General features: G+C 36.7%; 1 protein-coding gene across 2 annotated transcripts in view; it reads right to left on the bottom strand.

Moving 5' to 3' along the window:
* UNKL (unk like zinc finger) overlaps window positions 1-26,699 on the bottom strand; it is a 51,610-nt gene that overhangs the window by 9,217 nt on the left and 15,694 nt on the right. Inside the window, exons 5-11 of one of the 2 annotated variants that reach the window (XM_084296017.1) lie at window positions 25,341-25,476; window positions 24,469-24,586; window positions 21,903-21,987; window positions 18,954-19,108; window positions 12,423-12,611; window positions 10,892-10,954; window positions 7,066-7,231 (exon numbers count right to left, since the gene is read on the bottom strand). In XM_084296017.1, the coding sequence (XP_084152143.1) occupies window positions 7,066-7,231; window positions 10,892-10,954; window positions 12,423-12,611; window positions 18,954-19,108; window positions 21,903-21,987; window positions 24,469-24,586; window positions 25,341-25,476 (912 nt within the window). The remainder of the gene's footprint in view (window positions 1-7,065; window positions 7,232-10,891; window positions 10,955-12,422; window positions 12,612-18,953; window positions 19,109-21,902; window positions 21,988-24,468; window positions 24,587-25,340; window positions 25,477-26,699) is intronic. The other variant, XM_084296018.1, reaches the window with a different exon arrangement.

Here is a 26,699-nt window from a genome sequence, read left to right as displayed (position 1 = left end):
CTTTTCTAGCACTTAAAGTATTCTTCAAACCCAGTTGAATTTTGGCAAATACGATCTGCCTGAGCGTAGCAAGGTTTTGGCAGCTGTTGGGAAGCTGCAGGGGTGGCCTCTGTGAGAACAGGCCAGGGGCTGCCCTGTGCTGGACACAGCCAGTTCCAGCCATCTCTATAGCAGACCTGCTACAGGACACAGCTGAGCCCATCAATGAAACTGACTATGCCTCTGGGAAAATATAATTCAGACAGTGCAAACAGCTGCACAGCATTGAGGACTGAGGAAAGAAAGGTGTGAGAAACAACCCTGTGAACAAACACACCAGGGTCAAAGAATAAAGACTGGGAGGATGTGCTCCAGCTACCAGGGCAGGGATTTCCCTGCAACCCACAGAAGGTTTGGAAGGCACCATAGTGGAGCGAGTAAGAGGCGATGTAAGAGTCCATGATGCAAGCAGGAATTTCCCTTCAGCCCATGGACAGAATGATGGTGAAGCAAGTGGCCGTTCCCTGAAGGAACTGCAGACTCATGGAGAGGACCTACACTGGAGCAGGGACAAGCGTGAGGAGGAAGGAGCGGCAGAAAACTGTTATGAACTGACTGCAACACCCCACTCCTCATCCCTCTGTGCTTACCAGTGCTAGGGAGGAAGGGGGAAGGGGGACAAGGTAGAAGAGTTGGGAATGAAGTTGAACCTGAGATAAAGGGCATGGTGGTGTTTTAGGTTTTGTCTTTGTTTCTCACCATCCAATTCCATTTTAATTGGCAACAGATTTAATTCATTTTCCTCAAGTCAAGTTTGTTTTGCCCATGACAGCAATTGATAAGCAGTCTCCCTGCTTTTGTCTTGACACACAAGCTTTTTTCACCTTATTTTCTCCCCCTGTCCTGTTGAGGATGGGGGAGTGAGGTTGCATTTGGCTATGCACCAAGCTCAACCCCTTACAATTTATACAAGATCAATATAGGATTATTATCTATTGGCATGTTCTAATGCTGACCAGGGCTATCTAACCAACTCCACAGTCTTGGAGCTCCAGATAATACATAAAGGGAATTTACTGAACTAGAAATAGCATCCACGGAACAGAGCTCAGCTAAATGGTTCAGAACAAAATACCCAGTAAGAAATAAGGTTCACATACTACAAAATCATGCTAACGACAAAGATACCTGAGAATGTGGATGAGATCCCCTGGAATACTGTCTTTAGAGATAGAGGAACTGGTAAGAGCTGGCAACTCTTGAAGGACACTTTTCTTAGAGCAAAAGAGCTCTTCGTTCAAAAAAATCAAAATTCTCTCAATCATACAAACAGACGCTTTAAAATCCAGTTATTAGCACTATCATTATATTTAAAGAGCAAAACAAACTCTTTTGTTCAAGCTCTTGCAATTCCCTACATCACCCAGATGTTATGAAAATTTGAAAAGTTATTTGCAGTGCCTGGCTCAGTATGTTATAATGCAACTATGACAGGCAGGAATAAAACACACTGCAAGGCTGACATAAATCGTACTGCTTAATTAGTAAATCAAATCTAAGCCTGCACCATTACTAGACTACTAACCTGTCACATTCTCCTCATGTGAGTCAGGCCTTAACTCATTCTGCCACACTGGTCCTCCCCTACCATAAAAGAGGCTGACTTTTTATTACTATTTATTTTCTAGACTTTAAAGCTTCTGATACTTTCTGTCTCTCTCATATTCCAACTCACACCGAGGAAAGTCAGTGGAGTGCAGGGAGCGAATACAGACAGCATTTAAGATCACAACATATATGGGAGGCAAAGGAAGAGACACAGATTTTCCTTAAATGGCAAGGCTCTCAGACAGGCAAAATCTCCATGCTTGAGTATCCAACAGAAATCAAAGCAAGTAACTAAAACATTCCCAGAACCTAACACAGACAACAAAGTGAAGTATCAGGCTGGCAAACAGACCCTTGTGTTAAGGTCTCACCTTCTTTCTATTACCACTTGAATGGTTTTCCTTTCACTACTGCCCCTCCCTTATTTATTCCTCTCCAAATCTCTCTGCTTTGATACTCTGCATGTCTAATCTCTCCAATTTCTCCTATCTCTTTGAAAATATTTTCATTTATTCATTTTTAAAATTTTTCAGTACTTCACGCAAAGTGAAGCTTTTATGTTCTCAACTTAAGCTTCTTTTTTTTTTTTTTTTTTTTTTTTTTTTTATATCAGAACAAAACCAGGCTATTCACCCAATCTCCCTGGAATCTGACAGGAGTAGGTAACAGCAACACACCTTCTTCCACTCCATCTTTGTTCAGTGTTCAACATACCACCCAAGCCTCAATATTAAATGCTTGTTTTATCTGATTGGCATACTTATTCTCGATTCCCCTGACTCCTTCTTTTCCCCAGCTCTTGAGGACTATTGAGCACAGAAGGCTTGCAGCTCCCCATGAAATCAAGATGAAGGACCACAGAAAAGGCTTCAGACCCCACTGACAAAGTCTGACAAAGCGTTTTCAGTTCTTCCTAATGCAACTCTTTCCCGCATCTCCCCTAACCCTTCATCCCCTTTTCATCCCCTTTTCCCATTCCCACCTAGCCCTTTCTCTTGCTGCAGCTCCTTTTTTACTTTTTTTTTTTTTTTTTTAAGAATTCTTCAGTGCACCAATTCCTGCAAGAACACTATGTATTTCTTCTCTGTTTTACAATGTTTTATTTTTCTGCTCTACTCAGATTTCTTTCTTTTCACTTCACTTCACTTTCTTTGCTCAGCACTTTCTTTTCAATGCCGTCTTGTATATCCACAAAGTAGAACTCTGGAAAAAGAACTTACATATACGAAATTCCTTTGAGAAAAAAATACAAGACCTACACATTCACAGTAAAGTACATTAACTTATACTTACATGAGATGTGTATGTTATGACTCATATTCAGTTAACAAAAATAGCATCCTGAAAACCATTTTATAAAAACAGGTGCTGTGGACAGCAGAGGCATATTCTGTCTCAGAAGAATCAAGAATCTCTTAATCTCAATAATAGAATGACAGTGGGACATGGGAAACAGAGCATACAACTTCTTAAATGATTACTTTGCAACACTCGTTCTGTATATCACAATTAAAAAAATATATTGACTTAGCACATCTAGTACAGAAAATTAGACCTTGGATCTCATAGTAACTTGTTACAGTCAACTAGCCCCTACTTATTCCAACAGCACTGTTTGTCTTGACAGAAATGTGTTTTCAATCCATAGCATCTCTGAAAATATTAATTGTAAGCCGACAAAATTATATTACTTGCATAGAATGCAAACTAAAATTCATCTCCTTCTAACTTTGACATCTAAAAATAATTTTAAAATTATTTTATGTTCTAACACCCAGATCATAAAACAAATCTTTTAGGAAAGTAAGCTATATACTTGTGAGACTGCAGAAAAAGATCTGTGATTTTATATTCTATATACATTTATTTCATAAAAACATTAGAAGAGCAAACGCCTAACTTACCATTGCTAAGTGCTGACTCACTGTCTGCAGGCTCCTGGTCTCTGGTACACATTGATTTAAACACAGAAACCTTCAAGTATACCAGCTAATCACAGCAACTCCCTGGTCATGTGACTTACACCACATGATGTGAAAAAACAGTGTCTTTCGAATCACAAAACATTCCCTGTCATAGCCTACTGAATAAAATATATTTACTGTAAAAGTGCCCTGTGTTTCAACAAGTTTGTGCATATGCTGGCTGATATGCTGGCTGGCAGGATTGCCACTTAAAAGAATCACACAAGAGTGTCTAAAAGGACTGCTGGAAACATCATGAAGTACAACAAAGGCAAATAGAAGAATGCTGCACCTGGGATAGAATTACCCCTTGCAACAGTACAGGCTGGGGGCCAAATGACCAGAATGCAGCTTTGCAGAAAAAAAATCTAGGAGTCCTAATGAATTCAGTATGCACCGTGGGCAGTAAAAGCTAACTGCATATTGGCTTGCATTAGTAGAAGTATAGGCAGAAGGTTGAGGGAAGCAACTATTCCCAAGCACCTGTGAGACCATAGCAGGGGTACCACAATTAGTGCAAGAAAGACACTGACAAACTGGAGTGTGTCCAGTTCGTTGCCACCTGGATGGCTAGGGTACTGAAGCATATAATATACAAGGACAACCTAAGAGATATAGGTTTGTTCTGTTCAAGAAAGAGAAAGCTAAGGGAAAAACTCATTAGTACCTTCAACTACCTAATGTTCACGGAGCCATATGCTTCTTGGAGGTTCACAGCAAAAGAACAGTGGGTTAACTGAAGGACATAACTCCTTCAAAAAATGTTCTAGAAGGCTGGGAAGAAGGTGAAAATATCCTGACACTCCTTTCTGCTGTCAGTGATATGTTTCTCTCAGAGTGAACACTGCTGGCTCAAGAGCCATTTATACCCTTCTGTACTACATGACTGAGAGAAGAGAGGTTTTTGAGCCATACCAACTACATTTTCAGTAAAGGCAAATCTTGATACAAGCACAGTTTTGTAGATCAAATACGCACATCATCCCCAAACTCTCAAAGTTTGTATTCTTGAAACGATTCATTTGATTTGTCAATACATTTGTGAATTCAAACAGGTGAACCACCAACAGCAGCATGAGATGGTTGATACGTGTTCAAAGACTAACAAATTTCTTGACAGGAGATGAACATGCAATACACATTGTTCAGCCTGCAGAGATATGATGTCAGAAAAAGTACATAGCACTTCATCAGGCCAAACTACATAACTACAAACTAGATAATGTACACAATGTGTACGTTTCATTTTGGAGAACACATAAGCCCTGGAATTTCAAGTTGCTAGTGTTCTGTGCTGCCATGAGGCAGATACTTAAAGAAGTGTTGGGCTGATACAACAGTACCTGGAGTACTGTGTCCAGCTCTGGGCTGCCCAGTACATGGAGAGATATGAAGTTACTGGAGATATTCATCCTTTGAGATATTCAGAAGGCATATGAACATGGCCCTGGGCAACCTGCTCTAGGTGGCCTTGCTTGAGCATGGGGGCTGGACCAGATGACCTCCAGAGGTCCCTTCCTATCTCAACCATTCTGTGATTCTGTGAAGTTTTGACAGCAGCATCAGAAATGGAAATAATGAATCACAGAATCACAGAATGACTCAGGTTGGAGAGGACCTTAAGGATCATCTAGTTCCAATCTCCCGTCATAGGCAGGGATGCCACCCACTAGATCAGGTTGCTCAGGGACTCATCTAACCTGGTCTTAAACACCTTCACGGATGGAGCATTCACAACATCTCTGGGCAACCAGTTCCAGTGTCTCACTGCCCTCTGTTAAAGGATTTCCTCCTAACATCTAATCTTTATCTCCCCTCCTTTAGTTTAAAACCATTCCCCCTTGCCTTGTCATTATCTGATTGAGCAAAGAATTGCTCTCCATCTTTTTCATAAGTCCCCATTAAGTACTGAAAAGCTGAAATGAGTACAGTAATATAATGAATGTAATAAAGATTACATTCTACCTGATGAATCTCCAGCAAAGCACCTGTGGTCTTCAGGGGCTGAGAACAGATAGATTCTGAGTAATTCTCACTGTATTTCACACTGTATCAGTAGATATTTCCCAGTTTATCAACATCCAGCTATGGTTAGGAAGATAGTGGTATCTTCCTTCTTTAGAATAAAAACGTCTGTATCTCTCTATACATACTGTTGAAAACAGATATTCTCCCACCACGTGTCAAGTTCTGTTATTTTTGGAGTGAGAACGTACTTATGTCTAAACACTTGAGTATACCTAATTATCTCCATTCTCTGGTGACAATGAACAGAACAGGATAACGTGATACAATTGCCTAACACCGACTGCATGAAGTTACTGTTGAAGTTCTTCCCTCTGCTATTAAGAACTTAGATAGAAAATCAGTGTCTATTACTCAAATATTTTATACCCTTTTACCATTTTCCACATAAAAAGCCATAAGACCACAAAAACCTAGCTGTTTGCAAACAAGGGAAAGGCTCTGGGTTAAGGACACAGATTTTGGAATTGAGTATTTCCTGAACCTGTCCCGGGTACCCAGAAATCAAGGGCTGTTGTTTGCAGAACTGGAAATTTAAGATGTCTTCGTTCTTTCTCTCTTCCCTGTACCCATTCTAAAATTGAGCTTACAGTCCCCCCTGTCACCCATCCCCCCTGACATGATACATTTAACTGACATGCATTTCTGTCTGGTGATCTTCTGAAACTTGGAAGAGTCCAGAAGGTTCACTGATTCAGCCTCAAGCACAGAGACAGCATGCTCTGTGTGCAAAGTTAGCTTGCGCTCTCCTAATAGGAGCTCACTGTTGCTGGTATGTTTTGACTGGTAATGGGTCTGAGCCTTCACATCCCATTGCCCTTCTGTGACGCCTGCACTGTTCTGCCACACAGCTGGAGGTGTCACAGTGCAAACTGTTGCCACTCATAATAGGCGTCCCTCCAACCCTGATAGAGTAGCACTATTAAACACCAGTCAGACAGGCTGTCAGCAAAGTAATGTGGATTTTTTTATTTTTTTTTTAATTTGTTGGGAACAGAAGTGCAGAGGTACTAATAGGCCAACTCCTGTTCTTACCCCTGTCATCAGAGTGGTTCCAAAAAGTGTTTATCAATATGATGATAGGTGCTTTATATATATAAACATAAATAGATACATATAAATATATATATATATGTGTATATATAAAGTCAAATCTCAGCAGCCCATCAACAGATGTTGATTTGACATTACTTTTAGGAACACACTGAGTTGCATTACAAAGGGTTTATGTTGGCCACTACCAATGACAAATTAGTTTAAATGTCCTGTTCACTCATTCCTATGCTCACATTAGAGACGTTGTGAAAAATAATGATTTTGGGGAAAATCATTTAAATTAACATTCAGATATTGCTTTTAATTACATATAATAAAGAACGTACAACATTACTGTCTTTACCAAAAACCTGTTCTGAACCTACATTAAAATAAGGAGAATTGAATAATGCAACAAACCACATACAATCAGAGGTTGAATGTTAAGACTTACCTGTAAGTGATTCAACTGTGTTACCACCAGAATAAAATGGGAGAGCTTTGGCACTAACAGCTGAGACAGTTGGAGGAGATGAACAATCTGATCCAACACTGGAGGCCAGACTGGAAGTTATACTTGAAGCAAGTGGATTAACCACTGAAAAAACACTGAGATGGTTCTGTTAAAAACAAACAAACAAACATATATATATATATATATATATATATATATATATATATATATATTAGTACATATATACTTACAGAGACTTATGTGAAAACACATGAAATAAATAGAATGTAGTTTTAAAAGTTATTTCAGTTCTAAGAAAAAGAAATCCAGAAGAAACCTCTAAATGAATAGATTAGAATAATCTTCATTATAATTTACCAACGTGTATTTCTCTAATGTGGTTGGACATGGCTATCACATGAGGGAATTCTGCTTCCAGAAAAAAAGGTTTTTAAGTAACTTCAAATAAACTCTACAATCATAGTTAGTCAGCTGTAGTCTGATGACCCTTTTCAAAAGGAAAATATCTACTGAGTAATTGTACCATTTCATAATACATTTGTACACATATTGTACACGTATTTATTTGATCTGCATTTTTTCCCATTTAATCTAAATACAGTTGGCACATAAACTGATCTTCAGTTTAGACAGTTGCGAAACATGACTGACCTACACACATGTACCACATAATATAACGACATGTATCTATGCTACTTCTTTCTAGCTGAATAGTGTTGTCATAGAAATCATACCATTAAATTAAAAAATGTAATAAATACAAACAAAATGTAACCATGAAGCATTCTAAACTAGCAAATAACTTCACAAAGTCTACATGGTCTTGGTGAAAGCTCTCCAGCATATGAATTCTTTTTATTGTTTTACCCACTTCCTTGAGTCTTTTGGTTAAGAAAAACAATATTTAACAGTGACTGAATCAATCCAACATCCTCTCGTTGCTTTCTATGGGATGAACCATGATTGTGTATTATCTACTGAGTACTCTCCTGATTTCTACTAATACTATGGAATTTTTCCTATTTCAAAAGTAGACGTAATACAAGATTGAGACTGATAATGACCATCAAAATGAACCACGAACATAAGACAAGTATCTCTGTCCAGACTGAAAGATCACGTTGCTACAGGAACTGTTCAGTCGTGTTTTAATTGCTGATGGAGATTCCACAAACTCTGGCTCTCTGTTTTGATCTCTGGCCATCCTCACTGTGTAAGACATGCACTGTATTTTACAGTATGACTTTGAAAGAATGAATGAAAAAGACGATTTCCAAGGAACTCTGCAAGATTAGCAAATACAATTACAATCTCATTCCCAAGCTTGTATTCTTTCATCTGGTATAAGCAGAAATAAATATCTATTTCAAAGGAGAGAAGATCCCTTCATCAATGCCAAACAACTTCTCTCCACCACGTTTCCCCTCCCAACAACAGACATTTTGCTTTTCAGGTCCTGCCTGAAGTATGTGATGCTAACTACTGTCACAAAATCTTCTGGGAGGAGCAGAGCTGTTCTATAGCCTATACAAAATGTAATGTAATGCTTTTGTTCCATGCATTTGCTGCAATTTCAGCTGAAGTCCAACTTCCTTCCTTAGCTATAGCTAGGAAAAACTACTCTAACAGCCAGATTTACAGAAAAATACAAATAATCTAAATAAACTGTATACATCTTATTACAAACTATACAACCTATGATACATAAAAGGATTTAAGGATTTCAGGCTGTTGTGGTACAGTCTTTAAAAAAATTACAAAACCAGAAATTTCATTAATTTTAAACCTGGTATGACTGATTCTTCTTAGTGGCAACCAGTGACAGGATAAGAGGCAACATCCACAAACTGCAGTACATAAAGTTACACTTAGACATTGAACTTTAAAAAAAAAAACAAAAAAAAAAAACACGCAATTGTGGCCAAACATTGAAGCATATAGCTCTAAGAGGCTGTTAAGTCTCCCTTCCTGAAGATAAACACTACCGGACAAGGTCCTAAGCAACCTGTTCTAGCTGACCTTGCTTTGACAAGGGGAAAGATAGACTACAGACCTCCAGAGGTCCCTTCTAAGCTCAACTATCCTATGATTCTATGATAGGCTTTTCCAAGCTTTGTTCCAACATTAAAATTTACACTGAATTAACAACATATTCTCTAATATATCAATGCAACATGCTAAGAATTTTTATATTACTGAAAAATTATCACTCAAAATACATGCCCTTTTGGCCTGTCCCATCTTAAGCTGAGACCTCTTGGTGCGAGTGGAGTGAAGAAACCTCACACACCCACAAAAAGCTGATGGATTTTTTCAATTAGTACTCTTTCTCCCCAGCAAAAACACCTACACCTGCTGGACTATTTACTCATTTCTGCCTACCACATTTACAAGCAGCAAGCCTCTTGTCCCACCCTGTTTCCACAGAGATGCACTTGGGCTGCTCAAAGGTTACTTTCCTTCCTCTCTTTTGACAGACCAAGACTGACACTATCTGTGACTTCCAAACTCCATGCTGGAGGATATCTAAACAGAACAGAGAGACAAAATAAACAGAAACGAGTCAGGAGAGAAAGGTTATTTAAAAAAAGATGTCAAGAATTTTATAATTACTTAGCAGAATTTCAAACATTCTGCACTAATTAAGTGCAAATTATATAGCTTTAATTTTTTTATTATTTTTTTTTTAATAAGAAGAGAATAAAAGAATGAAAACAACCTGCAAATATTTTTAGGAACATTAGCTAATAGGAAAATTCATGTAATTCAGGTTGGAAGGAACTGCAGCAGGGCATCTAGTCCAACCACTTGATCAGAGCTAATCTGTCTATGAAGTAGTCTGATCTTGAAAACCTCCAACGATGAAGAGTGTACAAGCAAATTCTGCAAACACTGCTTGATTCTCCCAATGCTGAAAAACTTTTCCTTGTATCCAGTCTTAGCTACTTGCTCCAGCTTATAAGTTCTCTCTTGTCCACCCAGTAGCATCACTGTGAACATGCTGGCTCTGTCTTCTTGAGCTCCCCATAGGTATTTGGAAAGCTACTATTGGGTCCTCCTGAAGCCTTCTTTTCTCCAAGTTAAACAAGCTCTGCTTCCTCAGCCTCTCCTCACAGGACAAGTGCTCCTGGACCCAGACCATCTTGTCAGCCCTTCACTGAACTTGCTTGCTCTAAGTAGTTTATTGAGGTAATTCTACTACTTGGGGGCCAACACTGAATGTGGTATTCTAGTTGTGGTCTAAAAAGTGCAAAACAGAGTGGAGTAAACCCTTCCCTTGATCTACTGCCATGCTCCTGTTAATAGAACATGGGATAATGTTTGGTCTTCTTTGCAGCCAGACAACACTGTTGGCTCACATTTAGCTTGCTGTCTACATAGACCCTCAGGCACTTTTACACAGTGCCGCTTCCCACAGTTAGTTCTTGTTCTCACCCTGTACTACAAAATCACAAAATGGTTGAGGTTGGAATGGACCCTCTGGAGATCATCTGGTCCAACCGCCCTGCTCAAGCAGGGCCACTTGGAGTAGGTTGCCCAGGACTATGTCCAGACAACTTCTGAATATTTCAAAGGACAGAGACTCTACAGTCTCTCTGGGCAACCTGCTCTAGTGCTCAGTCACCCTCACAGTAAAGCAGCATTTCCTGCTATTCAGACAGAAGTTCTTGCGTTCACTGCCTCTTGTCTTGTCACTAGTTGCAATTTTTCCTTAGAATATTACAAAGTGCCACAGAACTTTGATACTGCATTAATGGATGACCAAAAAGGGCAAAATATTACAGTGTTTAGCTTCTGGCAATACCTGTTTGTTGTCTTGTTCACTTATTTTCTGCTGATTCTCAGCTGAGAAACTTCGCTGCTTTGCCTAAAACAAGAAAACTCTATATAATATATGAACTTAATGAGTCACTGCTATAAATTATCTAATTAGTTTATGAAGGGTCACTGGCATCCCTGTAATGATGCCTTAAAGAGGATGACTTTGTTTTCCTCACTGCAGTCCCATATGGAGCACTGAATTTTTATGCTCATAAAGTCAATGTACGTGAAAAAGGAAAGGCAGCTGCAACTGTTCCACTTACATGCACAACTGAGCGCATGCAAGTTATTTCTGGTCCAAAAACTGAGTAGCCATGTTAGCACTATGTTGTGACTGAAATAACATGTTTGAAGTGCTCACCAGCTGGGGAATAATTCTCCAAGAGGCTGGTGAGATAGAAGCCTGAGTTAGCCATAAGTTTCAGTGGAACTGCCTGTTTTCCCTTTAAGTAATGATGCTACAAATAACAAGCAAAACAATTTCAAACATAAGGGCAGATTTTATTTGAAGACCATTTTGTAATAAGATAACTTTTGAAATGAGTGAAACATATATAAATTAAAGGAAACTGTAAGCATTTTCTCTACGCCCGCTGTGTTCTTGAAGAGCAGAATGAAAAACATCTCTTTTCAGACTAATAATTTTCAGTGATTTCCTTAATTACAGTAACCTCTGCATGGCTCCTGTCTCTTTAGGAAAAAAAAAAAAAATCAGTTCTTTCTGCTGCCTTTGAGCAGTTCTGTTGCGCTTGTTCCTTTGGGAGATTGCTAATCTCTCTTGCAGTGAATGCTCCCTGTTGCAACTCTCCTCCTTATAAGCCTCCATGCTTTTTTTCTCAGTTCCAAAGTCCCTCACTGCCTCCTCTCTAAACAGATTCAATGTGGCCAGGAAAAGGCAAGCACATGACTTTCTTGCTGTTAAGACACATGCTTTGTAGCAGTACATTACTCACTGATGGTGAACTAAGTGGCAAAACTGACTTTAATCAATGTTACATCTTTTCTCAATTATTGCTACAGAGCTCTCTTTTTAAGAGGCTTGTATTTTATCATTGGTCTGTCTCAGCAATGAACTTGTCTGAGAGGTAGCTGCAGGTGGGACAAGAAACAGAAATTAATCAAAGATTAGCACTCATAAATAGTCTCAACAGCCAGAAATAATGTGTATTTTCACCATGTTTTCAACAAAAATTAAAAGCAAACCCTAACAAGTCTAGATAGTTTTTGTTTGTTTGTTTTTTCATTGTTATCTTGCTTTATTCTAGGCTACATGGGCTCAAAATAACAATCACAATGCTTCTGCAAAGTTACAACTTACTATATATCAGTTGACACTTTGCAAGGGTGTTCTTGGCCAGTGACAACTGTAGTTTGACACTGTTTAGCTCACAACAGAAGACGGCTCCCAACTCTGTTTTAAATGAGGGCAGATATGTGAGGCAGAGAACATTTTCTTCTGAATCAAATTATGTTAAGATTGCATTTGTAATTCTACACCCATATTGTTCACATACCTGATCTTCTCGTTCAAAACCTGGTGCTTTTGGATAGCTAGATGTTGGTGAAGAAACACCTGATGTACTAGACTCAGAACACAGAACACCATTTGCTAATGATCTCTGTCTACAAAGAGGTCCCAGAGGTGACAAAGAACTACTGCTACTAGAAGTTGATGTTACAGTTGGACTTGAAGAACAGGAAATCTGTAGAAGACAGAAAACAGTGTCTAATATACTCTATAATATTTTTACATATCTATTTTCCCTTTAGAACACAATTAGTTGAAATTATAGATCAATTTCAATTTCTATTAATACAACGCCAACTTCAGCGTATCTGTGTATTTTTTGATATTACCTTAAAAACTATCTGATAGCAAAAGTAACATGGAGATATTGTAACTATACAAATTTCAAAAGAAGATGCATTTGTACATACCAGAATATTGCCTTGTTTGTTCCCTATGCACAAAATGACTCTCAGGCAGAAATTACTTGCTTTCTGACAACTATGACTACCATTCATTCATGTATTTCTTTATTTAGTTTGAAGTAAGCATTGTATGACATTTCACACTTTCAAAGAACTCACCGGGATCAAGTTCAATAAGAAAAAGTCAAGTAGAAGTTTGGCAAAAAGTAAGTCAATGCCCATTTGTATATCTCAAAAGGCTGTTTTCTGAGATTCTTAAATAATTTATTAATGAATAAACATCCTCAACACTTTAAAATTTAAAACACTACTGAATTTATACATTTTTGATCTGATATACAACTTCCAGAGAGTTATAAATTTCTGAAGTAAAAGGCTTAAGGTGAAGTTGTAATCTTTGTAAGCAGGCCTGGAACATATGTTCACTCACAGTATAATTCCAATGAACCTGAAATTTAGAAGTCAGGTGGCAGATTCCTACAATAAACATGTTCAAGTGAAACTGTGGGTACTGCTTGTTTCTACATTTTTTTAAATAAACCTTTTAATTTTTTCAAGCCAGGCTAATAACTAGACTCAGTTCTCTCAGTGGTGAGAACACTCAGTGATGAGACACATTTCAATCCCTCTTTCACTTGATTCAGAACAGTCTGTGAAGTTTCAAGAACCTGAACTAGTCAAGGCTCTGTACGATAGTGGAGTAAAATTCTGCCAAAGTTGTTTTCATTTGTTTAAAGACTAAACACACACTGAATCAGACAGACTGAAAATAACTATATAGCTTACTACTAAACTCTCAACTTAGGGTTAACCTTAACTCTTACTTTATGCTCCAAAGAATGTGAAAGTATTTTAAACAAATCAGGATTTTAAAATGAGACACCTCTCTCCCCAGAATAGCATAACCTCAAGATGTCCCTCCTGCACAGCAGGAACTTCAGATTCAAATTCCTTTAAATCAGGTAGAGGACACACGTGAACCTACAGGTAGGTCATCTTAACCTTGGACAGAACAAACACCTGAACAAATGTAAGCCGTACAGCCACTGAGTATTATTACCTATGCACTCACTCACACCTTTTCCTACATAAAATCTGCTGTTGCAGACCTTATCTGCATACAGTTGCGCAATTATATCGTTTCTGAAATCCAAAGAGAGCTTACCTATGTAAGAATGAAACATACATGTACATATAGCCTGACAGACAACAGAAGTACAAGAGTGGACACCACAGCAAAAGTAATTAAATTGATAGCAAAGGTTTATTCAGACAAAATTCCTACTGAAGTCAAAGGCTGTAGAATTCATGTTTTGATCACAAGCTAGTTACGGCACATAATGTTTCTCTTTCTGTTACCATTCACCGCAAATCCAAAACTGAGGATTGCCCTTGTGCATGGATTAGAAAGGTAGCAATTTTTTTAAAATTCAAATATATTGAAATCTTGCTTATCCTAAAGAGAAAATTGAAGGGAAAAAAAAAAAAAAAAAAAAAAAGGAAGAAAAAATAATAAAAAAAAAGGGACACTGCCAGGAAAAAAACATTGATCTTAAGTGAAATTAAAAACCTGTGGAGTTTTGGTTTGGTTTTGTTGCCAAAAACTTGTTAAGGTATTCAGTTCCATATCCAAAGATTTTGAAAACTTATTATGAACAATACAGTTACATCTTCTAAGAATATTTAAAAAACGTATTTCTGGTAGCAGAGGGTTCCTTAATGCAGCAGACAAGTAGGTAAATTAAAATGAGTAGACAGTGAAGGCACATTAACACCAGAAGTAAGATAATAGTCTAGATAAACTACAGACTCCATTTAAGGATGTGATTTCCCTTATCTGCACAGAATGTTTCTCAGATGTAAATTTCACATCCACATTTTCATATAGGCAGGCAACATAGATTAATTTACAGGCAGAGGAAGACGTACATCATGGTTACCCCCCTGCAATGCAGTTACTCCCTCACAATGTGACCTAATGTAGTCTAGGGGAAAGGGAGGAAGGAAGATAGTCATTATGGATTATTTATCTTGGAGAGCTACCTGCAGACAATAGAACCGTATATGGAACTACACTCTTTTTCAACCAGAAGTAAAGGGCTTGAGGTACAGAGCTACTGGTCAAGCTCAGATGCTATGAGATGTGTATACTGTCAGGTAAGATTATAAGGTGCCATTCATATGACCCTTGTTTTTACAGTAGGTATCAACAGTAGCATTAACATCTACAGAGAGAGCTTCAAGCATTAAGAACTTACACAATAATAATTTGTGTAGTTTTGCCACAAAATAAATAAGTAAATACTGCTCAGCCACCAAAGCTGCAGGAAGCAGCATCTGATTACACATATGTTTAGATTTTTGATTTTAAACTCTGAAGAGTCAACCATGATGAGAGTAGATAGCAATAGCCTCTACTCTGCCTTTTGTATTTTCCAGCAAAAAAAAACCAACAACACATTAAGTTTTAGTAACTACGTTATATAGTACCACAAATTCTGTGTGACTCAACTTGCAGAGAATACATGAAAAAAAATGTGTCATATAATATCCACAGTAGGCTAAAATATACAAGCAGGAAAAAATAAATTTTTGCATTTCAAGCCTAGGATGAATTTACAGGACAGTTTACATATAAAGTAAGTCTTTTTGGTATGAAGTTATTATTTGGAATTTATTCCTATCTTCTGCCAGCCCCTATACTGTACATTTATTCCCCTAATATAAATGTAGTAAGATGAGCTGTTGGATTAGACCCAGGCTAATATCCTGCTACCAAAAGGGGGCAAGAGACAATATTTAGGAAAAATACCCGATCCTGATCATTATCTAAGGTCATCGAACAAAAGTAATTTCTAAGACAGAGAAGGCAAATGGAAGAATTTTAGGGCCACCTCCTTTTCATATCTTTGAGAGACTCCTCCAGGTCTGGTGAAGATGTTCCGGCCCTTAATGTCAACACTTATCAGGGTCCTCCACCTTTCTGTCCAGGCTTGAAAATGCATCTCTTCCATGACTCAAAGGTAGGTGGACTCCACAGAGAAATCATGACAGGTTACACTGCCACTCATCTGACAAAAAATAATTTCTCAAATATTTAGTCATCTATTGCAGCCTGATACACGATACCTTTAAGACCACTGCTCCTGTATCTCAACGATCTCGCTTTTTTTTTGCGCAAGTAAGATAAAAAGAACATTCAAGAAATGTCAAGAAATGTATCACTAGAAACAGTCATTCAACTTAGTGCAATATCAATGCCAAGATGACGAATGAACGCGCATTTTGTATCAGAAGGGACTTTTGTTCATAATTAACATGAAATCAAATGTTAGTACTAACATCAAAATAAGTGTAATATCAGCATGAGAAGGAAAAATAGCATAAGGGAGAGGAAGGGAAACTATAAATACTTAGATGAACATGTAAGGATGTAATGAAGGTATTAGTTTACAAAAGTTATTTAAAACAGAGCCTCCTCACTAACAACTTGGATTGTACAGCATTTTTAATGGGCTCATTCTTTCAATATTTTTTATAGAAAGGGAAATAGTATTAAACTCTCAAACTGTGGACATAGGCAACAGGTAGTTAAACAACTTGCTCCGAGTCAAGGAGGTTTTTTATGACTGAGCAGAGAACCGAGTTAGGTCTCTCAAGCCCAAGGTTTGTGCTCTAATTACTACACCACCCTTCTCCTCTAGAAGTAAAGAAAACAGCAGGTTACTTCACTGGCGTAATACAGCAGTACAGGTGAAAGAAGTTTTGGAATATGAATAGAGAGATTTAGTTCTGAAGACTCAAAAGAAGTGAGAAAGTCTGATTATGGAGTGAAAAAAAAAAAAAAAAAAAAACAACACTAAAATCACTAAAATTAAGTTCACTTGGGAGCAGCATCTGATGGTGCTGAGAATGAAGATGAAGGAGACAGAAATACAAAGCTTATTGGAACAGAGAGAAAAGCATGAACAAAGAATGTAAACATGGTGCCAGAGCAGAGAAAAATGGAGGGAGGTAGGAAAGCATACAGTGACTGCTTTAATGCTAACAGAAAGCAGTTTACAGCAGATGCAGATGGTGCAAGTAAGCAAGCAACAAAACTCAAGAATTAAACATATAAAGACTTAAGACCAAATTGGTAATAAGAAATCAGGAACTGAATATTCAGAAAAAAATATAATGGAAGTGTAGGTAAGTAATCAAGTGAAAGAAATGGCATGACATTTTGCCAGAGAACAGAAAAAGATGGCTACTTGTAATAAAACTTAAAGCAGAAAGTACAGGAAAGACAGGGTCAACTTCTGCATTTTCACACTTGAACAGGAATGCAAGCACTCTTACTGGAAACAGAATGGAAAATGTACACAATGTTAATCAGAATCCCAATGACTATAACAGAAAAACGCATGTATATGGAGGAAGATTTCTCATGGCTGGAAGGCACATAAGGATAATTAGCATTTTCAGCTGTAATGAATTCATTCATGACAGGCTAAGAAGTTTCTGATATGAGTCTCTCCTGAAAGTTTCAGAAGGTTAGCTTGCCAAATAAACAGGTGGACTCTCTCTCAGAACCTTATAGCCAGGACTCCAGGCTTCTGCCCTGGAGTCCTGAGATAAAATGCTGGCATACTGGTATCTTTATTCTTGATCTACAGGACACAATAATGAAACTACAAGAAAAAGTCAGGAGTTTTAACAACTGCTCTATTTACTTACAATTCCTTTTAAACATTATTTACACTATGTCCTTTCATGTAGTTTCTAACCAAGCAGGATAGACCAACACTTCTGGAAACCTAGAAATGAAATTCTGGTAATAAATGTATTTACATATTAAAAATATGTTAAGAAAAAAATCGCAAAAGAAAACAAAGATGTTGCTATCTTTATATATTATTGTCCTTGTTTTGACTGGGACAAAGTTAATTTTCTTCATAGGATCTAGTATGGTGCTGTGTTTTGGATTTAGGATGAAATAACGCTGATAATACACTGATGTTTCAGTTGCTGCAGAGCAATGCTTACACTGAGCCAAGACCTTTTCAGCTTCTCATGTCCTGCCAGTAAGAAGGCTGGGAGTGCACACGAAGCTAAAAGGGGACACAGCCAGGACAGCGACCCAAATTGACCAAAGGGATATTTGTATTCATAGAGCATCAGCTCAACAATAAAAACGGGGGGGGGAGATGGCCAGGGTGGGAGGGGATGCCACTGCTTAGGGACTGGCTAAGCATCAGTCAGCTGGTAGTGAGCAATTGCATTTTGCATTACTTGTGGCTTTGTTTGTTTATCTTTCTTTCTTGTTAAACTGCCTTCATCTCAACCCATGAGTTGTTAAACTGCCTTCATCTCAACCCACGAGTTCTTGCATTTTTAACTTTTTCTAATTACCTCCCCCATCCCACTGGGGGAGCGAGTGATCATGTGGTACTTAGCTGCCTGCTGGGTTAAAAAACAATTACTTTGCAGCAAAACAAACAAAAAGATCTATTCCAACTGACAATAAAAGGAAGATCATTAAAAATTCTGCAATATACCTTGCTAGTTCTTGTCCCCAACCTTTACTGATGAAATTTGCTAACATAGACTACATTTACCACCTTTGTAATCAAACACCTCTCTACTAACAAACACACTGCTTGTACTGCATCACTGCAAGGAGCTTTAAGTAAAGTATGATTGGATAGGACATGCCTTAATTTGTAACACTAGCATATTAGGACAGAGAAGAGGGCCGTTATCAGGCAAGATCTTCCATGAATGAAACCTCTCCTACAGAAAAAACAGACACGTAAATTAAGCTGTCTTGTAGTTGTATATTCGATTAACGACAACATTCCTCAATGTAGCATTCAAAATATTGCACTTTAAGACAGAAAACAAGAACAGAAAACACACGTAATACATAATTAAATCTGGTGCCCTGGGCAGACATTCCATTTAGGTTTTCAAAACCAGTTAAATAATACTGCCTGACATTTCCTGTAGCTGTGATTTTTTCTTTTTTGATGAAGTACAAAGAAATAAAAACAGATGTTTAAGAAATAAAATAAACAATTATATATTGGTACAGTGATTATTAGTAGTAGCTTTTCCGGATTTACACTTACATTTCCAGACTGCCCACTGTTATTTGTAATGCTGTTTGTGGAGTTAAGACTGCTGCTCCATTCATTTGCAATTCCTATGCTGTCTGTTGGAAACAGGTGAGCGCCTGGCTTTGATTGACAACCAGTTTGCAGTATGACTACATTCATGGTGTCCTCTGTTGAAGGAATCCCCAACAAATTACACACAGGTTTGATACTTAGCTGTGTGAATTTAACAATTACATACCTAGTACCAAACAAAACACCCATCACACAGAAACATCGATCACACACACACAAAAAATGTCTCTCTTTCTTTAAATAAAAGCACGAAGACAAGGTAAGAATAATATAATTCATCATTATGTATTTGTGGCTACAAACAAAGGTGAACTACTGTAGTGATACTTTTCTTGCTTCATCAAAAACTGATGGTAGATCAAAACTCAAATGTTTTACCATATTATAGATTTTGCTTTGTTCTCCAGAATGTCTATCACTCCTGAGTTTAAAAACTTTTTTTTTTTTTTTTTAATAATAACCCCGACTGGAATGTAACAGTGGCATCATAATTACTGAGTTGGTTTTGCCTTTTTTTTCCCTCTATCCAGTCTAGAAACATTTCACTTAATAATAAATAAGTAAGTAAAGAGAAGCTGGTACGTACAGTGCTTAACTTAAAAATGAATAATAATCTTTGAGAAAGTTCACTATTAACTTAGACGTAAATCGTAACCAATAATTTATTAATTTTGATACCAAAAAATTTAGCTCAAGGTAACTGAACAATTACTTCCCAATTTCCCAAAGACTACTGTTAACCTTTTCAACATCTCAGATACTTGATTCTTTAAATGTAAAAATATATAGACGAGATTTAGACTTCTAGATTTACATACAAATGATGAGTTAATGAAAAATTACTTATTACAGTTAATGACGTTCCTCACCTCATAATTCATACACAGCACACAATATATCAAAATAAGTTAGTCAGGACTGAAAACAAAGTACCTTAATAAACTCTAAAGATACTGTAAGATTTTTTTCATCTCTAGTCACTACTGCATTTCCGAAGAAGTAACAATGAACTACGTTTAAAAATCAAATGCGAACATTTCTCTCCCAGATAATAAGTAGCTCTGCTAGAGGGTACAGAAGTGCAAACCATTGTCAGAAACAGGATAAGAATGTGAAATACGGAAGTACTTCTCTACATGGTAGAATACAAAGCTGAGGATAGTTTCTAATGATGAGGTGCTTTTTTTTTTCCTATCATTTTATTTATCGTAACTCCATCAGCCTCTTAGTATACGGTCCAGTGCTTTATCAAGTATCTTAACTATTTTATGAAGTATAAAAATCAGGCAGTGACATCCGCATGAAAAATGGAAAAGAGCTTGTCTTAAGTACCACTATGTATGTAAGTCCAGTCCAGCCACATCAAAAAAAAAAAAAAAAAAAAAAAAGAATCTGCAGGGATTACAAAGAGGATGTCAGTAGATCACTGTTGTTCCTCTTACAAAATGAGTATGAAAAGAATGGTTGGGACGACAGAAACAGATGCACTCATTTTTCGTGATTTATTCTCACTTTCGCTAACTATCATTTCATGGCGTAACTGCTTGCACAGAGCAAGTCCAGTCAGCTATCTTATGTCCAGCCAACCCTCACACTGTCATAGGAAAAACACTATTTGATTCCCACTCTCTTTTAAATCTTCACAAGTCTTCTTTTTGTGACACAACCACATGCTCCTCTAGTACTCTATAAATGAGTTTAAGTAGACGTAACACCCTAAGAACGTACTGTTAAGAGTACCTTCGAAACGTTTCAAGAGAAAAATAATCTCTCCTTTCTCTTTTCAAAGAATATAGGAATAACACCACAATTAGTTTTTGCTATTCTGCTTATTGACAGTAAGTCAAAGAAACACATTAAATTTGGAAGGTGTGCTTCTACAACTATTCTAATTCCTTCGATGAGTAAACATCATAGTTTCTGGCCTGATTCATGGAAGTTACAAACTCTACAGCGTAGACCTCCCCCAGGTTTAAGTGTACTTTCACAGAGATGGATTGCTGTTGTGGGAGGTTGGACCTGAAAAAACAACAGCAGTCTCATGTGATGGCCTGTATCATGGAGATCACTGGAGCTCCTGAAAATCTGTCTTGGAGGAACAGTAAAATATTGTGGTCTTCAGTAAAGAGGGAAGGGTAGGAAAAAAAAAAAAAAAAAAAAAAAAAGAAGATAAAACGTTCCTGCTGATTCTGAAGAACTCATTGTGAGAAGACAAAGAATGTTACTGTAGGGAACATGTGCTTCCCCAATTTATTTCAACACAGAATGACAGCAGATGCCAAGATACTTGTATGAATGGTGGAAAATATTCCTTTACCTGTTCCACATAGGTAAGCAAGTACTGCAATAAATGGTTGTATAGAACATCACATTTGCCTAGAACAGGTAAACTGCCATTACTCATCATTACAGAATCATAAGCTAAATACTACTTAATCACAGAAATCTGGGGATCTTCAGAGTCGGTAGAGCACCTAATGCCTCTCTTCATCCCTCGAAGCAGAAGGTAAAATGTAAGCCTGGACCGGACCATTATTTATTTGTTTTGAAGCTTATCATAGGCTTCAATAGGACAAGTCATGTATTTAACAAAACTCAAACGTGTGTATACATTTGATAAATCAAGTTCTAAGTGTTAACGGGACAAGCTGCATTTGTAAAGAAAAGCACTTCCTGTTTTACTGCTGCTGCAAATTTGATGCAAATGCAGCAAGCTCCCATAACAACATAGTGTATTGGAAAACATAGAATGGATTTCTAAAAACATGTGACACCAATTGCTATTTATACATTAAAATTAATGACTTAAAGTCATTTCTGTTACAGATACTTAGAAATGACTGTGCACTTTTATGAACACTGATACAAAATAACTGTTCTCTTACTTACCTTCAACATGGGCAAATGCACAAAACGGACCACGTGGGCAGTAACCTGTCTGACGCATATCATTACACTTTGTAGATTTATATATCTAAACAAAACAGAAGCATAGTTAACTTACACATATTTCCTATGTAGTGACAAAAAATTAAAGTTTTCAAACATTTAAATTAAGAGTTCTTAATATTTAATAGCAATATGCAATACACTTTCTCAGGGAATTCAGTTCTTGTGTGTTTTTTTTTTAAACTTAAATAGAAGAGCAGAATTGTAAGAAAAGTAAACAGGAGATGAGAATCTTAACGTTTTTCTGTAGTAATAATAAATATTAACAATGGTGTTCTAGCAAAGCATTGTTCAAACTGTTTTGGTTTTCCATGTGGCATGGAAACAAGTCAAACACCAACAACAATTTTTTCAAAGTCATTTACATCACTTTAAGAAATCAAAGTTGTTAAGAAATTAGAAGTTGTGCATTCTAATCGCACAACTGAAAGGAAGTCAGAGCTTAAGCAAAGAAGCGAAAGGATCATAGGGTAAGATGTCAAATTAAAACTCTTCCTTTGAGAAAAGGCATGTTGCTCATTCCTGTGAAATTAAATGCTTGAACTAAAATTAAGAGAGGTGATGACCCTATGCCTACCAAGCTGTCCTGAATACCAGCATGAATTATGTTCAACATTACAACAAAGGCAGCACAGCTAATGGAAATAAAAGCAAAGATGGAAGTGACTAGAGCAGATGTGGGAGCAAATCACCTTTGTTTGGTTCAGGGTCAGGAAATTAATTAGGTTATTGTTGCATCAGAATATTTAAAGAACTGGCATATGAAACAGCTGCAGTAAGTATGTACTCTTAGCAAATCTGTCACATCAGAAGTAGTACATCTGACTGAGGTGTTTCAAGTATAGCACACTTAAGTTTGAGAAGAACAAAAATAGCTGATTCAGGCCACTGCAAGTCCGCTAATTATTCTGTCAAAGTTTAATTAAAGGAAGGAAGAAAGGAAGGACAGAAGGACGGACGGAAGAAAGGACAGAAGAAAAAAAAAAAGTGATAAAACTAAAAATACATTTTGTTAAGGCACATCCTAGTAGACTCACCGTATAACCAATAAATCAAAGATTCTCCTCTAAACTGTAAAAGTGGTCATTCTAATAAGAACTTCAATACAGGATGTGTAAGATTAATTATTTCAGATAATGAAGATCATGACTCTTACCAATGTTACATATCTGCTGTTAAACAAGTGGGAAGATGGCAAAGGGTGGTATAATAAAGGAAGGCAGCAGACAAAATTAGTATCCCAACTCACGCGTCAGCCCAGTGACTTATTTTAGCAATTTCATTATGAGCTTTGTCATAAATGAAAGTAAGGTAGTCATGCTACAGCAGTCATTAAGCAGGAACACAATGTTATTACAGAAAAGGGCTGGAATATAAAGTAGAAATTAAATAATCTGAAATAAATCTAGACCAAAAGATCTCTAGAAACAAGGACAGAGAAATTCTGGAGCAGCATCTAAGAGTATAGAGAGCAAGGATTTATTTACTATAAAGATGCAGATGCTCAATTTATGATAGGGAAAGTATGATAAAGAGTTTGCAACAACTCTAAAGTCAGTATTCTGGTATGCTCTTGAGATGCCTTCTATAATCTTCATAATTGGAAGAGAAAATAGCAATTGCTCAAATGGTATTTGCTTATACCTTAGTTAAGTGTTGAAGTTCCTAATGCAAGAAATTACATTCTGCTGTGAATTCTTCATGTCCATTCAGAGGTCCCAAAACCAAAACAGATATCTAAAGATGTACAGGCAGCTTCTCACGTAACATGCCTATTCAGTATCATGTTTGTTTCCATTAACTGGCAAATTTAATACTTTCCTAGTGTTGCAAAAGATTTAAATCTCAGCAGATTGCACGGCACTGCTCTGTTCCCTAGCACTTCACTGTTATGCTCATGAATCCAACAAAGTCACAATGACTTCACTTATGGCGGAATCTAAATTTATCTTGTTTTTCTGGAGTGTCTTCAGCTACTAGGACAGTTTTCTGCTCTTTTCATCTCCTCTTGACCTAATCATTTTTTTGTAATAATTTGACATATATCTTCTTAACTTAAAATAGATTTTTTTTTTCCCAAGTTATTGATTAAATGCAATTAGTACTGTGACTTTATTACTGATTCAGAAAGTTAGGCAAAAAAAGAGAACCCATTTATTTATGCCCCAATCTTACATATGGGCCATCAACTTGAAAAAAGTATTTTCACATGAGCCATGTGACAAATCAATCCAGCTAACAGATTAAAGGCATCCAACCATTGAAGAGAACGGTAATTCATTTTTCATAAAAGTATAATAAAAATGCCTATCAATGAGAATCACAGCAGTACAAATAACTATTTCTATGCACATTTTTTTTGTTGCTAAAACCTCAACTACCTGAGGCGTTACATTAATTTTCTCTCCAAATGCCACATAGTATTTCACAGGTATCATCTTTAATCAACAATCAACTCCATAATAAATTTAAAAACATTAAAGATAAGTAGAAACATAGTTCTTACCTCAGGATGAAACTGCTGCTCTGTACGAGAATGACAATACTGACAGCTATCCCCACTTTCACACCTTGAAGGTTCACCCCATTCATCTGCATGTTTTACATTGGGGCAAGGAGTGGACCTATAAAAAAATGAAGTCCAAGCATGTTTTTATCTACATCCTAGCAGAAGTCTCAAGAAATTTCCCATTAAAACTCAGAATCTTAGCTTCTGGGACCTAGAATGTTGTGAATTCTAGGAGACACCTGCTTTTTGTAAATTCTTTGACAGAAGGAGGACAAGCTAGTAGGATTCCATTTTTCTTCTGTCTGGTGAAATTTATGGACAGTCCTGAGACTGTCAAGCAAAACCCACCAATTCTAAATCTTCCACCACAGCATGAAAGAATACCAAATCAATAAAGAAACTGGTGTTTTAGAATGATAGGCTCATTCCAAAAGTAAGTGAGGCAATGCATTAAATTTTAAATTTTGGTCCTAAGAACCAAAATTTTTCTGCTCATAAACAGAAAAATTTAGGAACAAAAAAAGAAGAATACCAGAAATTATAACTCTTTTTTCATATCAAAGAGGGTATTACCTAGTGATTCTCAATTTTTGCTAAGAATTATAGATATTGTTTTCATCCTTCACAGGAAAGAAGGAAAATTTCATTACTGTTTCATGGTTTTATTCTTCAGAACTACATGATCATTATGAACAGATGCTTTTTTTTAAAAAAAAAAAAAAAAAAAAAAAAGTTTTAGCAAGTCTACTGGAAAAGACATGTTTTTATTCCACTAGGAATATCCAATTGCATAATACAAAAAAACATACAGATCAGAGCATTAACAACTATCCTGACTGACCAAAATTCTGTTCTTAATATTTATGTACCTGTATCTGAATTTTCTGGGACTTCGTCTTCTGTCTCTACTATTGTGATAGTGTGGACACGCATAACCCTGGCGGCAGAGTCTGGGTGGCTTGGTACACTGTTCTGTCTTGTAGCCAGCTAATACAAAATTTGTGTCTGTAAAAAAAAAAATTAAAAGAAATAAACAACAACATTTTGCATTCAGAGAGTCTTAAGTGAGCGAGCTTAATTATCATGCTTCTTGTAATAAAAAAAAAGTCACAGATTCACTCGTTCTTATAAAACTATATACAATCTGCATTTTTGAAATACAGTCCAATATACCAACATACAAAGTAATCTTCATCACTTTTACATTCAACAGCAACTGTTCAATAAAGTACATAGATAAAGCACTAGCAACCTATCGGCAGACAAACTATCCAGAAATTCTCATTATACACATTCAACATTTTAAAAATGAATACCCAAAACTGTAAGACAAAAACTAAAACCATTTCAAATTTTATATCTGCATTTTTCTTAAGTTTAGTGTTAATAGTCCTTATTTCACCAAAACTACTTTCGTGTTAAGACATATTAAGACTACCCAGTAAAATCTTCCTGAACAAAATCTAGAGTCTCTTCTCTCCCTTTGCCTATGTCTCTACATCTCTGATTCAAGTAAGGAGGAATTATGAGATGACAAACAAGGTTCTGTCTAAAAATATGGTTCTGTCTAAGAAAATGTTAGACAAGGTTCTGTCTAAGAAAATGTTAGAAAAACACTGTAGAAGACCATAAATTAGGAGGCAAACTTCAGCTATCAGCTAGCATGGATTTGTGAAGAGTAAATCATGTCAAACCAATCTAACTCCTTCCTAAGGTAAGAAAATGGTTGTACATATAAAGAAGCAATCAATGTCATGCACCTTGACATTAGCAAACCTTCTAATCTGAGATGTTCTCAAAAATGAACTGCAGAATACGACAAGATTCCTGCAGGATTTGTGGAAAACTAGACAAAAAAGCATTCTCAAAGAGTCATTAATGACATACTTTTAAATAGCAGAGATTACTAATCAGAGTATCACACAGCATCTACTCTTTGTTCAGTCCTTTTAAATAGTTTCATTTAAAACTTAAGAATATAAAGCTGAAGTCACCAGCTGAATGATTATTTTCAATCTCTAGTGATTATGTTCCATCTCACCATACTCAGGATTGAACGAAACCATACAACATTATATAACATACCCCTATCACAATGCAAAGACTATGGTCTATACTTTATTAGTACTTAAATGACTGGAACTCACCCTCTAGTAGATTCAAAATGTATAGCAGGGACAAGTATCATGCAATTATCTCCCTCAATTTCCTTAGAGACAACACCTTCC

Source organism: Netta rufina, assembly GCF_964035555.1.
Source record: "Netta rufina genome assembly, chromosome: 15".
In the NCBI taxonomy this organism is placed as follows: domain Eukaryota; kingdom Metazoa; phylum Chordata; class Aves; order Anseriformes; family Anatidae; genus Netta; species Netta rufina.
Note: the sequence above shows the minus strand (reverse complement) of the source record. Positions and strands in the feature narration are given on the sequence as shown.